The 14,173-nt window shown below is 46.6% G+C and overlaps 1 protein-coding gene across 2 annotated transcripts in view; it reads left to right on the top strand.

Moving 5' to 3' along the window:
* akap6 (A kinase (PRKA) anchor protein 6) overlaps positions 1-14,173 on the top strand; it is a 385,504-nt gene that overhangs the window by 351,718 nt on the left and 19,613 nt on the right. For both annotated transcript variants that reach the window (XM_039741461.1, XM_039741462.1), the window contains exons 12-13: positions 125-340; positions 5,726-8,755. In XM_039741461.1, coding sequence (XP_039597395.1) covers positions 125-340; positions 5,726-8,755 — 3,246 coding nt within the window. The remainder of the gene's footprint in view (positions 1-124; positions 341-5,725; positions 8,756-14,173) is intronic.

Consider the following 14,173-nt stretch of genomic DNA (forward strand, 5'->3'; position numbering starts at 1 on the left):
TGCCGGGACAGCCCACCTACCCCTATCCTCCATGACCCTAAACTAGACTAAGAGTGTCAGGTTATGTCATTCATATTTCTTTCTGTGGTCCTTGTTCTGAATGATCGTGCCTCTGTCTCCACAGTCCCTGTGCTCTGAGATTAAGCAGCGTCGGCGTGGTGTCACCTCTGTCCTACGCTTGTGCCAGCGGCTTCTAGAAGACCAAGACACCTGCGTCCTCGATTCGGAGAGACAATCCCTGCAACTCATTGTTGTCAACCTGGAAAGGAGATGGGAAGCCATTGTCATGCAAGCTATTCAGTGGCAAAATCGGCTGCAGAAAAGTCTTGGGGAAGATCAGGTAGGTTTGTCTAACCACTGTGCCCCCCATACAGAATTATTGAGGCTTTCAGATATTTGTTTATGTGTTCACCTGAATACATTCTATTTTAAGGATAATAAAGCAAGAAATGATATTTAGGTAATGGCCACTAGGTAAAGGCACTATATGAAATTAGGGTTGTTTAACTGAAGTCCCCAATTAAGCACACGTCATTGTTTTTTGAGGTTAGCCCCGCCCCCTGTACACCATGTGATAATTAATCCAGCTAATCTGACATTCAGATGTCATTCATGACATGCCAGCCTGTACCTGTGCACGCTATTTTTGAGCTCAGCCATTGAGTTTGCCCAGCCAGCACATGGCACTGCCCAGTCCAAGCCAGGGGTGAACACGAGAGGGAGAACTGATGTTGGTTAAATTGGTGGTAGCGGTGGGATAGCCTTTAATGAGCGCAGTGCATTTAAGTGACAGTGCTCACTCAGCGTGTCAGTCTGTGACACTTCAGTGGTGGCACTGCCTTTGCCAGCCTTTCAGACTTCGACATGAGGTGTCCAGTCTGCAGTGGAGGAGGACAACACATAAAACAGTTTAAGCAAAGACAAAGGGCTCGGCAGAGAACAACTGTGTCTCCTTGTCTGCTTTAAACAAGCTTGTTTATCGGAGCTGGTGAGGCGGAAGAAGGCCTTGTCAGTTTCATTTGTGACATTAATAGACAAGTGCCAGGCCTCTGCCACCCTGAACTGAGAATGGCAAGTTATCTTCTTCTGTAAGCATCCATCCGTTCATCCATCATCTTTTTATCCATACGTCCATTTATCCTTCCATTCACCTACCCATCATCCACTCCATCCCTTCATTCCTCATTCCACCTGTTCCTGTATTCATACCTCCATCCTCCCTTTCAAACATCAATTTTCCATCCGTCCATCCTTCCTTCTATCACTTAATTAACCTGTTTATTATCCATCTATCCAACAGTTTTTCCTTCTCTTCATCCATCCACCCTTACATTTTTTAATATGTGCATCTTTCCATTCATACATCTGTCTTTCTATTTATCATTTTATCCATACTCCCATTGATCCTTCCTTCCATTCATCCATTCTTAGATACTTCCACATGCCCCTCCATTTATCCTTCCTTTCATCTATCCTTTGTCATCTCCCTCCATTCCTGTAATCATTGCTTTACTATCCATCCATCCTTTCATTTATCTGTTTATCCATCAGACTATCCTTCCTTCTGTCCATCTATCCATCCACACATACAATTCATATATTCCAACATTTCTCCTGCCATCTCTCTGCCCATCACCTCCTCCATCTCTTCATTCATCTTTCCATCTCACCCATCCTTCCTTCTATTCATCCATCCATTCATACATTCACATGTCACTCCATCTTTTCTTTCATTCACCTCTCTAACAATCCATCCTTCCTTCTGTTCTTCCATATGTCCCTCTGTTTATCCTTCTATTCATCCCTCCAACAATCCATCCTTCCTTCTGTTCTTCCATCCTTCCACACACACTTCCACATGTCCCTCCGTTTATCCTTCCATTCATCTATCTATTGTCATCTTTTTAATGGCCCCTTCTGAACCATTACCCACCTTTCCATCCCTGGTTTCATTCTTCCATTTATCCAGCTAACTGTCTTCCTTCTGTCCATCCTTGGCTACTTTCACATGTCTCTCCCTTTCTCCTGCCCTCCATTTGTCTATCATCCCCTCCATCCTTCCATTCACCCGTCCACCCTTCTGTACTTTCACACCTCTGCCCGCCCTTTCAGCCATCACTTTTTCTGTATTCATTCGGCCATCTGTCCATTCCTCTGCTTGTCCCTCTGTCTGTACTTTCTTGAAAGCTCGCTGCTCTTCCTGTCCATCTGTTCTTCTTCCCATCTTTGCCCTATCTGTCTGTCTCCCCGTTCCTCTGTCCATCCTCCTTGAGCCCACCAGTGTTGAGCGGGTGGCTCTGTCGCTGGCCGCTGCGTCTTTCTTATTTGATTAGTCTGATTGATTATTCTCGCACATGAGATTTTTATTATGCATTAGCCGTCCTTTCTCACTCATTAGTATTTCTGTTATCAGCACGCAAAGAACAAAAGCGAAATCGAATAAAAATTCATGATAGGAGATTACGACCCACCTAAGCAAGTGTTCCATTTGCCAGCGCGTGAGATTAAACAAGATGAAGGAGCTCGATGTGAGGAGACCTTTGTGTTTGGGACTCGAGTTCAAGTCATCTGTTTAACTGTTGAAGTTTGCTGGGCAGGCCGCTACATGGAGTCAGCCTGGAACTGAAACAGCGCCTGGCGGGCACGGCGCTTGGTACTTACAGCTGCACTGGGCACGGCCCTTGGTACAAACAGCCACACTGGGCACAGCCCTTGGTACTTACAGCCACACTGGGCACAGCCCTTGGTACTTACAGCTGCACTGGGCACAGCCCTTGGTACTTACAGCTGCACTGGGCACGGCCCTTGGTACAAACAGCTACATGGGGCACGACGCTTGGTACTTACAGCCACATGGGGCACAGCCCTTGGTACTTACAGCCACACTGGGCACGGCCCTTTGCTACTTACAGCCACACTGGGCACAGCCCTTGGTACTTACAGCTGCACTGAGCACAGCCCTTGGTACAAACAGCCACATGGGGCACAATGCTTGGTACTTACAGCCACACCGGGCATGGCGCTTGGTACTTACAGCTGCACAGCTCATCCCCACTCTGCAGTGTGGCTGTGGTGTTTGGACCGGCGGCCCCTCTGTGTGTCCAATGCTGGCTCTGTGGAGGGGTTTTGAGTGCTTAGTTAAGCTTCTGAGACTAAAATGACAAAACTGGGCATAAAACATGGGGGCGGGTGAGTGGAACGACGTGGAAGAGCAACATATCCTGGGAATGCCAGCGTCAGTGTCAGTAACACCAGACGAAGCAGAGATTGGGCTGGAAATGATGGGAGGAGGCAGAAAGAGAAAACACCTAAACTGTCAAAACAAGTACAGGAGCCCACCATGATGCCACCTCTCCAGTCCCCAGGCACATTGGGCAACAAGAGAAAAAAACACAACGCAGAGATACAGGGAAGTAGAGAGATAACTGAAGCATGCCATGTGTAAAATATGACCAATCCAATGGAAAAGCGGGCTTGGGAAAAACCCTCAGAACATCGGCAGATCACTTCACATCTAACATCTATCTATGAGAAGTGTTTGTACCATGTGAAGTCGGCACCTGCACTCTTCAAGGGCTCACAGGGCTGGCATAAGGCACTGTAAGTATACACATCGGCACTCTGTGTCAGCACTGGCAGGTGAAGGTGGTCACAGATACGAAAGGCTCTGTGGAATAAATAGAGAGAGAGATCAAAAGGGCACCATATAAAGGGCATCACTAGATACAGAGAGATAGACTGTACATGGCACGAAACAAAAGATAGCTAAACAAATTAATGGACAGATAGACACGGAGGGGATGTGCATGACATGATATACAGGCACACTGTAAGAAAAACATGCTAGACATTATTGATAGATAGATACGAAAGGCACTATATAATAGATAGACACTAGACATTTAGGTAGATGAAAGATTGGAAAAATGGATACATAGATAGATAGATAGATAGATGTGAAAGGCACTATATAATAGATAGATAGATAGACAGGCACTATATAATAGATAGATAGATAGATGTGAAAGGCACTATATAATAGATAGATAGATAGATAGACAGGCACTATATAATAGATAGATAGATAGATGTGAAAGGCACTGTTCAGACATACGTGGATTCATCAGGTGCTATATAATGCATATGCAGATAGATGTGGAAGACACAATATAAGAAGGAATATACAGTACATATGAAATTAACTATATAATCCATCCATTTTCTAACCCACTGAATCCGAATACAGGGTCACGGGGGTCTGCTGGAGCCAATCCCAGCCAACACAGGGCACAATAGCTTAATATGAAAGGCACTATATAAGTTAGATATCACTATATAAGAAGTAGGTATATGTGAAAGAGTACTATAAAATACATAGATGTAAAATATAAGGTATGAAATGCAGTGTGTAGTAAACAGTCAATGCACACAGTGCTATATAAGTTAGATAGCAGTATGCGATACTTAAATATCTTTAAACGTCACGGTGTAAGATAGATATTAAATGCAGTATATCACACAAAGGCAGTGTGAAAGGCACTATATAATGTACAGGTAGACAGATGTGAAAGGTACTATATAAGCTAGATAGCACTATAAAATCTTAAGACAGATGTGAAAGGCACCATATAGTACATACTGTAGGTAGGCAGGCAGATGTTAAAGATACTACACAAGTTGGACAGCACTATAAAATACATAGGAAGAAAGATGTGAAAAGGCGCTATATAGGATAAATAGATATCAGATGCAGTATATATAATACACAGACAATGTGAAAGGCACTAAAAGGTTTCCTAGCACTGTATAATATACAGACTGATATGAAAGGCAGCATATAAGATGGGTGAATTGGAGGAAAGCCGGGGCACTCATCGCACACACCGCTCTTATATAGCGCCTTTCACAGTGTCTTTTGTACAATGTACCGCATCTCATGTTTATGTATCCATGTGCAGTCACCGCGTCAGGCCTCTGCCTTGAATCCAAGACGCTGTGTCTGTTAGTCTCCTGGGCTAACCACTGTGCCACCATGCTGCCCTGGTGCTACTCCAGTCTGTAAACTGTGCTTGTAACCTGGACATGACGCCTTCACAGTGTTTGTTAAAAACATTTACGTATTAAAATGAGTTCTGTATTTAACTGTTCTTCTTATGGTTCCCAAGGAAGATGATGTGTTGCTTACCAGTCAGACATGTAGGTCAGAATCTCATTGTTTGTCACAATACGACCGCTATTATCAGACAGGACAGGCGCTATAAACAGACACTTGATTGATCACGAGGGGAAAGTGCAGAATTAAAGCAACCAACACACAGGAACCACTCAGAATGAGAGAATCAACTGTGTATTAAATAGGTTTGTCCTTTTTTTCCCAATTAAAATGAGCATCTTAACATAGCTAAAGATTACACTGTCACATGTAATGATGGCTGATAAATAAGCCCCCAATAGCGCCCCCTGGAGCACTGCTTTATAATCAGCTTTATATGCCACACGATAGCCAGCAGCTTAGCCATCTTCCTGTGCTCGACTGCTGCCACCAGGGAAGCCGGTCAGGTCCCCAAACAAATGCCACAGCACAGCTGCTGAAGTGGCCGACGTCCCAGGTCATCCAGTCGACAATCCCTTGCCTGACCCTCTAAGTCCCCATCTCTGTATTCTGTAAATGGTATCATTGTATTCTGAAGTGACCATTTTGTTCTTCTTTTCTATTCACGCTAAGGTACCTGTGAACATCGTCGAGCCGGCACTCTTGGATTTGAACTCCACGACAGAGGATTCTTGGGAATGGGATGAGACGGACATCAGTAACAACTTGATTAGCATCGATATGGAGTCATGTGACTTTGAAGGAGCACCCAGCCGGACCCCGGACAGCGTGGCTCATGATGTCTGCATGGATCGGTATGAGCACACGCCGGGCGCCAGCCTCTGCCTACCACCCACCCACCCACAGATATATCAAGTGTACAGTCTGCATGGCGTCGAGCTGTACGGTGGTCCTCGCACATTTGGTCCAAAGACACCCGCCGGAGATTCAAACGTCAAGCAGCCCAACTTGTTGAAGAAGAGCCTCAGCAAAGACTCCTCATTCTCCTCCACCGAGTCCTTACCGGATTTACTCGGGGGGATCATCACCATCAAGGAAGGCAAATACGTGTACTGTGGTGACGAGACTCGGCGGTCAGAAAGCGAGAGTGGCATCGTGAGTGAAGGCGACACCGAGACCACCGCTAATTCAGAGATCTGCTCACTGAAGCTTGCCGAGGAGCAGCAGGGCAGCGGTAGCACCGGCAGCCGGGGTGAAGACCCCAACCAGACCGACGTTGGCCGAAGCAATGACTCGTCGTACTGCGAAACCAGGGAGAGCACAGGTTTAGTGTACAGCTTAGCTCAGCCTTGCAAAAACGATGAGGACATGCATCAGGAGGAGCCAATCTCGGGTGAGAGCCAATCAGAAACGGAGCAGATCACTTGCAGGGGTGACGCCCGGCCAGTAGAGGGAGATATTGGGTTCCAAGGAGTCCAGTCCACCAAAGCTCAGGATGGGACTTCAAGCGACTCGAAAAGCAGCCGAGCGCTCGCCGTTTTCTCACGCGGCTCTTCTCTGGACTCGCTCTCCATCGCCGGAGATCTGTTTACGTCGAGCCGGGAGGCTCTCCACCGCAGCACCTCGCTGGAAAGCTGGCTAGCTCCTGGCAGGAGCACTGAGGAAATCTCTAGGCATCAGAGTCGGGCAGAGCTGGGTCTGAGCAGCGATTCCTTGGGCGAGCTCAGCAAGAGGACGCTGGACCTGCTGAAGCGCCTGGAGAACGTCCAGAACCCCTTAAGCCAGAAGATGAAGCGCAGCATCTCAGACATCACGCTACAGAGCAGCTCCCTGAAAGCGGCGCCAGCCGGCCAGCTGGCCCTCGACGTCACTTCCTCGATAAATGAAGATTCGGCGGCGTCCCTCACCGAGCTGAGCAGCAGCGAGGATTTCTCCCTTTGTTCCGAGGACATCGCCGTCCAGAGAAACCGAATCGTGGACTCTAACGCCTCCTTTCGAAAGCAAGTCCATCACATAGCCATCCCCGATGAGGCCGACGTCAGCATCAGCATGATCGTCAACGTGTCCTGCACTTCGGCGTGTACGGATGATGACGAAGACGACAGCGATCTGCTATCGAGTTCCACTCTGACTCTGACCGAAGAGGAGTTGGGCGTCCAGAACGACGAAGATGACGACGATGACGACAACTCGAGCATTGCCACGGATGACGAATACATTGAGAGCAGCTTCGTCTCGGGACTGGAGTACATGAAGAGCGAACTCCAGAACTGGATTAAACCGAAAACGAGCCCGGCGAGGGAGAAGCTCGAGTCTGCGTTGGGAGACGAGTTGCAGTGCAGCGCCCTCTGTGGCGAGAAAGTCAAGCCCGTGATAACGGCACACGAACGACGATTCTTAAGCCGCTCTGCGCTGAAACTGCTGGAATCGAGCGTCAAGGCGAAAAGCGAAGGAATCCGCCAGAAGGAATACGGGTTCGGTCGGAAGGTTCTACCCGAGCAGACCCGTCCTTACCGGAGTCAGTATGTCGACGACATGGAAAACGGCAATGTCGACGGTAGGCATCTGAAAGGAAAAGACGAGGAGGATGAGCTTCTGAAGGAGGAGGATGAAGACGAGGAGGAGGAGGAAACGATTTTCGGCAACGGCGGGGAGGCTCTCTGTTCGCTGGCGGATAGTGCAAAGGGCCTGGCCATGGGTGCTGGATCTTCGAAACGCAGCCTACCATCCTCGCTCTACAAGGAGTCCTATCTGGAAAATCAACTCCGGGGAGAAATTCCCTGTTGCAGCTCCATCAGCCACCTCCGCTCTTTCCTGCCCCTCCGTAACTCCAAAGGGTACACCAAAGAGATGACCGACAATGACAGCAGTCCTGACCTCTGCCCCGCAAACTGTGAAGAAGGACACAAAGGGAGCTCGTGTTGCACCCACCAGTCGCGGCCCAACGAGGAGGACAATGGCGAAGACGACGGCTCCGTGCACAACTTTGTGATGGAGATCATCGACATGGCATCGGAGGCACTGAATCCCAAAACTCACTCGGACTCGGAGGCCGGGAGTCCCAACCCAGTGGCCCAGATCAGAGACAAGGTGCTGGAGCACTCGCACCGACCGATCCGCCTGAAAAAGGGCGACTTCTACTCCTACCTCTCCCTGTCCTCCCACGACAGTGACTGCGGCGAAGTCAACACCTACGATGAGGAGAAAAGCAGCACCCCTCTGCCCACCGCCCTGGCAGACGGAGACCAGGAGTTGCTCTTCGAAGCCTGTGAGAAGGACGACTACGACGGCCCCAAACTCGACTGCCACAGGCCGGCCACCGGGACGAGCGGCGAGAAGCCAAATGCGGCCGCTCCTCTTTTGAAAGGAAGTGCGGCTCGGAGCCAGTTAGAGGACCATAATGAGGCGTCTTATCTTAATCCTTTTCCGTGTGAAACCCTGATAGACACTGCTGAATGTTTTGCAGATACTAAAACGCTTGAATCCAATATTTCTCCTGTAATGACTAAGATAAGAGACTCTTGCTCCAGTACAAATCCTTTAAAAGAGGAAGACGGCCTTTATATTAATCCTAAAATTAACTGTCCTCAGATGAGGAAAGGCGATAGGGACGAGAAAAGCCCGGCTTCACCGCGGATGAAACAGAAACACGGCAGAAGCGGATGTCGCGCTCTTCAGGAGGCCAAGTCACCCCGTGTGCAGGTAGGTGACACTAGGTTAGTGTGACAGTGCCGGCTCTGTCCCCCGGGTCACTGTGAGGATTCGGCATGAACTTCTATTGGCCTCCTTTGGGTAGCAGAAATTAACACTCTGACCAGTTTAGAGCTCACCCAAAACAAAAAAAAACCAAATGACCCGCAGCAGTGAGCCTCAAGTTCAGCCCTGCGGGACCCCCTATGACCACAGGGTTCTTATTCCATTTCACAATCAGTGCCTCATTCTTACCTTTATTCGATCTCCTTGCTCAGCCAGCTAGCCTACAAATATGTACCCTGTGAAAAAGTAAGTGCACCCCATGGAATGACCCCAAATTATATTTGTACCTTGGGTGAACAGGCCCGGGTATTAGATTTGAGGCATTTTGTAAAGGTGTCCATGCAGAACAGATAATTGCCAGCCCTGACAAGCTGCGAGAAGACGTCGCCTGTACTTATGATACAGGGAGATTCACTCGAAAGAGGCCCCTGAATATTCTGTAACAACTCTCGCTCGGACGAAACAACATGCAATGTGCTCCTCGAACAAGCCGGGATGCCCCTGCATCAGAGCGATGAGGTAGGTGCCGGACAGCCGTCATGACGTTTAACCTCCGTTTGTAACTTCTGGGGTACACACGTACCCCTTCACTCAGTCACTCGACTTCTCATCAGGATGGTGGTGTATTGAGCAGCGCGTCTTCATGGTGCGAACCTATTGGGTCGCTAATTCGTTTAAGCGACGTCAGAATGGATGATTGTTAGTTAACGGAAGGTGACTTCCAGCAAGATGGAGCAACGTGTCACACATCGGCAAGAAGCATGGCAGTAACAGGGTCATTTGAAAGGAGCTTTGGCCACCATGTTCGCCGGATCTGACACCACCAGACTACTTCCTTTGGGGTCTGCTCAAAGGAAAAGTCTATCAGAGCAAGCCTTGCATTGTGGAAGATTTGAAGGAAAACATCCAACGTGAAATTGCTGCTATTCCCCCAGAGACGCTTGCCAATACGTTCAGCAATATGGAGTGTCTGGCAGAAAACTGAAACAACTACCAGCATCGCACGTCATGCAATCGATTCCACATACATCAAGGTGTACAGTCGACCCCTGAAATTCATGGGGTTATGTTCCTAGAGCACCCGCGAATTGTCAAAAACCGATAATTTTGGATGTGGCCAGAAAAATGTCTATAAATGCCTATTTCTATAGTTTAAACCCTAAATATGCCCAAAAACATTTTAATTTCATTTCAAACTCAGCTTGATAGATTACCCTAAAAAAAAAAGAATGTAAAGGTAAACCCGTCTACTGTCCAGTACTGTACTGCTGTGTATCCTGCAATGCTAGAATGTAAAACACCGATGTTACCCCGCAATGTACTGGAATTCATGCAAGTGCGTTTTCTTTGGTATAAGTACGGTAAATACGAAGTCATTTAATTTAATATAATAAAAATACAGCAAAATGTACGGGTACTCACCAATAATGAATGATATTGATTGAAGATGATGATGATGATGAATTAGCTGTGCAGTACTATGTAGGCATGTAATGAAGATAACGACTGCACAGCAAAGCAGAGGATTTTCAGCTCCTCGGGGGGCTACTGCTACATAACTTTTTACTTCCGGGAGCAAATCCAGTAGTTCAACCTTCTCCTAGAGTGTCTTAAACTTCTTCTGGCGCTTTGGTTCATTACTAGAAGCCTTAGAAGGTGCAGGGCGTTTGGGTGGCTTCTTAGGGCTTTAAGAAGAACAAAAATGAAAAACACAACACTTAGAGAAACACTCGAGAGAGCTACACGCGGTAAACTGTTATAAACGGGAATGCTGGGCTGCATCTGCCGGAGATGTGCCACAGAGCAGCAGCCAATCGGCAGCAAGGAGAAATGAATAACGCTCTCGGATTGGCTACTTTCACCATCGCAAGCCGCGTTTTCCTCTACGGTTGCATCCTGTTCTCTCTGCATTACGGTATTGCCACAAAAAGACCATCAAAAAATTGCAGAGGATATTTTGCGGTTTCCGCAAACAACTGTTAGTTAGGTTGTCAGGAAAAATCTGTGAACAACTGAGGCTGCGAACTCTGCACCGTGACTTCACGGGGGTCTACTGTATAGTGTATTTGTTTGGTTCAGATTGCTTCATCCTTACAACAAAACATCTCCCTGTATAAATAGGGGTTCAAATGTCTGCCTAATGCTGCTTGTGAGCTTTAGATCTGATTAGATAGTCCTCAATGTCATAGCTCATAGTGTCACCATTTACCTCCATCCATCCATTTCCTAACCTGCTTTTCCAATTCACTGTTGGATGGATGGCAGCCCACTCTAACAGCATTACATGAAAAGCAGGAATTAACACTGGGAAGGTGTCAGACCACAACAGGACACACCAACACTTACTCACCCTGAGTACAGTAGAACATTCTGGACGAGAAGAGGCCATTCAGCTCAACAAAGCTCGCCAGTGCTGTCCACTGAATTCTTCTAAAAATCGAGAGTGGTCTCCCCTGGACTTTCTCGTATACTCAGATATGGGGATGCATATTTAAGGAGACAAGGATTATATTTTTATATTACGTACACTAAAGAACCATCAACAACAAATCAAATTAATAATATATCGAACATTTATTATAAAGGTAAAGCTGAATAAATCGGACTCCGCAGATGCATGAATAAAAGGTAAAGTACCACTTCCGGTTAGCGGAGATAGTCCAAAAGTTCATAGAAATCTACGTTTTGTACATAATACTTGTATGTAAAATTTGGTCACCAAAGTAAAAGCGAACTCAAGTTATCGTGTTTATACACATACAGGCAGACATAATTCCAAAAATGGCATTTTTCAGACTCGGGGAGGTCACCAAAATCTTTCCAATACTTTCTCTATAGTTCGTAGACGAGAAAGTCAGGGAGGTCTAAACATGAGTGAATTTAGTTTCTTTATCTCTAATAAATTACAGAACTTTTTCTTCGATTAGTCGTTGACGTGTCATCTAGAACGGATAAAATTATGTATACGAGCTGAGAGCACAGGAAGTGTGTCTGCCAAAAGCACTCACACGACTGAGAGGTTAGATGACCGCGGTCTTGTTTGAAAATGGTTGTTAAGTAGGGCGTGACTTGAAAGAATCTCATGGTAAAAGTCACCGTCTCGCGGGACTTCATTCCAAAAAGCCTCTCAAAAAGTCACGTCTCGTCCCAAGATGTTCCTTGTATTTTGTAGGTGGATTCCCCAAGAGGTGGGGTCAACTGTCAATCACCCTTAACATCCCACCCCCTTGCTCTTCAAGGGCAGGCTTTGAAGTGCAATACTTTCCCTAAACTTCATATACAAAAAAGTCAGGGAGGTCTAAAATGTCGAGATTCATCAAAATCTCGAAATGGAATTTTTGGACGATTCAAATAGTTTCTCTATAGTTTGTATACGAGAAAATGAAGGAGGTCTAAAATGTTGAGATTCATCAAAATCGAGGTGGAATTTTTGGACAATTCCAATACTTTCTCTATAGTTCATATACGAGAAAGTAAAACAACATCCAGTCGAGTCTTGAAAGTCGTTAAAGTCTTGGTGAAGTTTGCTGACTTTTCCAACATATTTGAACAGCAGATCTTCATGCAAACAGTGACTACAGATAAAGGTGGTCTACATGAACAAGTGGAATACCAAATTGATTCCTCATAATCTAAACAAACAAACAATGTTGTCACATGGATAAAATAAGCCCACCACTCCATTTATCACCACCACAGATCCATCAAGTTAGAATCATGTGTTCCAGAGGAGGTGCCAATGAGTAGAACCTTCTTATGGAACCTGAAGGTAGACCAGACGGTCTTTGATTTTAAACCATGGATACTGAGGGTCTGGTGTTCTCTTTGCTGCTGATTTATGTGGCGTCATCAAAACATTAGAGCAGCAGCCATGCCACCTGCACTTCAGAATAGGTCACCCACCTGAAGCCAAGCATGTTCAGGCCCTGCCAGCACTGGGATGGGAGACCATCTAGGAAAAGCTTGGGTGACTGCTGGAAGAGGTGTTGGTGCTCTGAATGTGGATCCCAATACCCCAGTGCAGTGACGGGGGACACTGTGCTGTTAAAATGGCGCCGTCCTTCAGATCAGATATAAAACTGAGGCCCTGACTCTCTGTGATTATAAAAGATCCCTGGGCATCCGTTGTAAAGAGTAGGGGGTATCCCAATGTCCTGGATAAATTGCCCACAAGAAAATGTAAAATAAAATTAAGTGTTGTATTTTTGAACAGGCGTATAAGTCGGGTCTGATTTTATGATTTATTTTTTGGGTTTCAGCTTTACACGAGTATATACGGTGTGGAAATTAAAGGGTGCTATTGCCCCATGAAACCCAACAGACAGATGCTCAGGACACAAGTTTAAAAGCACTAATCAGAATTGTAATTATTTTCTTCAATATAGTGCCTCTAAAGCACCACATCCACCAAACACAATTAATAAACACAATGATTCTCTCCTTCTCTCCTCCCAGCAGCTCCATCACACTCCCTCCCAACTCCGGCTCCCTTGCTGGGTCTCCACCAGTCCTTGACCCTGAAGTGCTTCTCCTCTTCTGTTCATGTGACTTGTCAGCACTTCCAGGTTAGATGGAGAATCACATTTTCTTCAGCCCAGAAGTAATTCTGTCCTTCCATCCCCATGACTTGGGAGTACTTCCGATCAAATGGAGGACTTGAATTTTCTTCAGCCCGGACGTACTTCTGGGCTTCCATCCCCATGACTTGGAAGTACTTCCAGACTATAATGGAAACCGAAATCCCAGCATCTCCCTGCAGCATCGCCCACGGTACCCAGCAGGGTTGTGAAGCCAAACTCCATTTCCCATGATGCCCTGCGGGAATCCGGGGCACCTTTATGCTGCAGGGAAGTCGGCATCTAGCGTCCTGGGTGTATTGGCCGGATTGAGCTTCCAGCCATCCATCACAACGGTAAATCCCCTAAAATAACATCACATTGAGCTCTGAAGGCCCCTGCTGCCTTCCACACTACTTGGTATAACGTTCTCCGTTTATAGTTATCTGTGGTGCCATCATGCCAAGATCAAAAGAGCTCTCTATGGCCCACAGAAAGAAGGTTGTGGATTTCTAGGAGTCTGATAAAGGATTTCAAAAAAGATCTCCAAATCAAACATTCCACTGTGAGGAAAACCATCTGCAAGTGGCATGGATCTGAAGCGGCCACTAATTTCTCCAGGACTGGCCGACCCAGCAAATTCAGCCCAAGAGCAACCAGTTTGAGACTAAAACAAAAAAAGGTCTCCAAGAATCCCGGAATGTCATTTTGGGATCTTCAGGTAACACTTCCAAAAAGTTGGTGACAAAGTGTGTCCAGCTACAATCAGAACGAGATTGTGCAGAATTTGACTTTCCTGGAAAAAGGG

This window comes from Polypterus senegalus, chromosome 18 (genome assembly GCF_016835505.1).
Source record: "Polypterus senegalus isolate Bchr_013 chromosome 18, ASM1683550v1, whole genome shotgun sequence".
NCBI lineage: Eukaryota > Metazoa > Chordata > Cladistia > Polypteriformes > Polypteridae > Polypterus > Polypterus senegalus.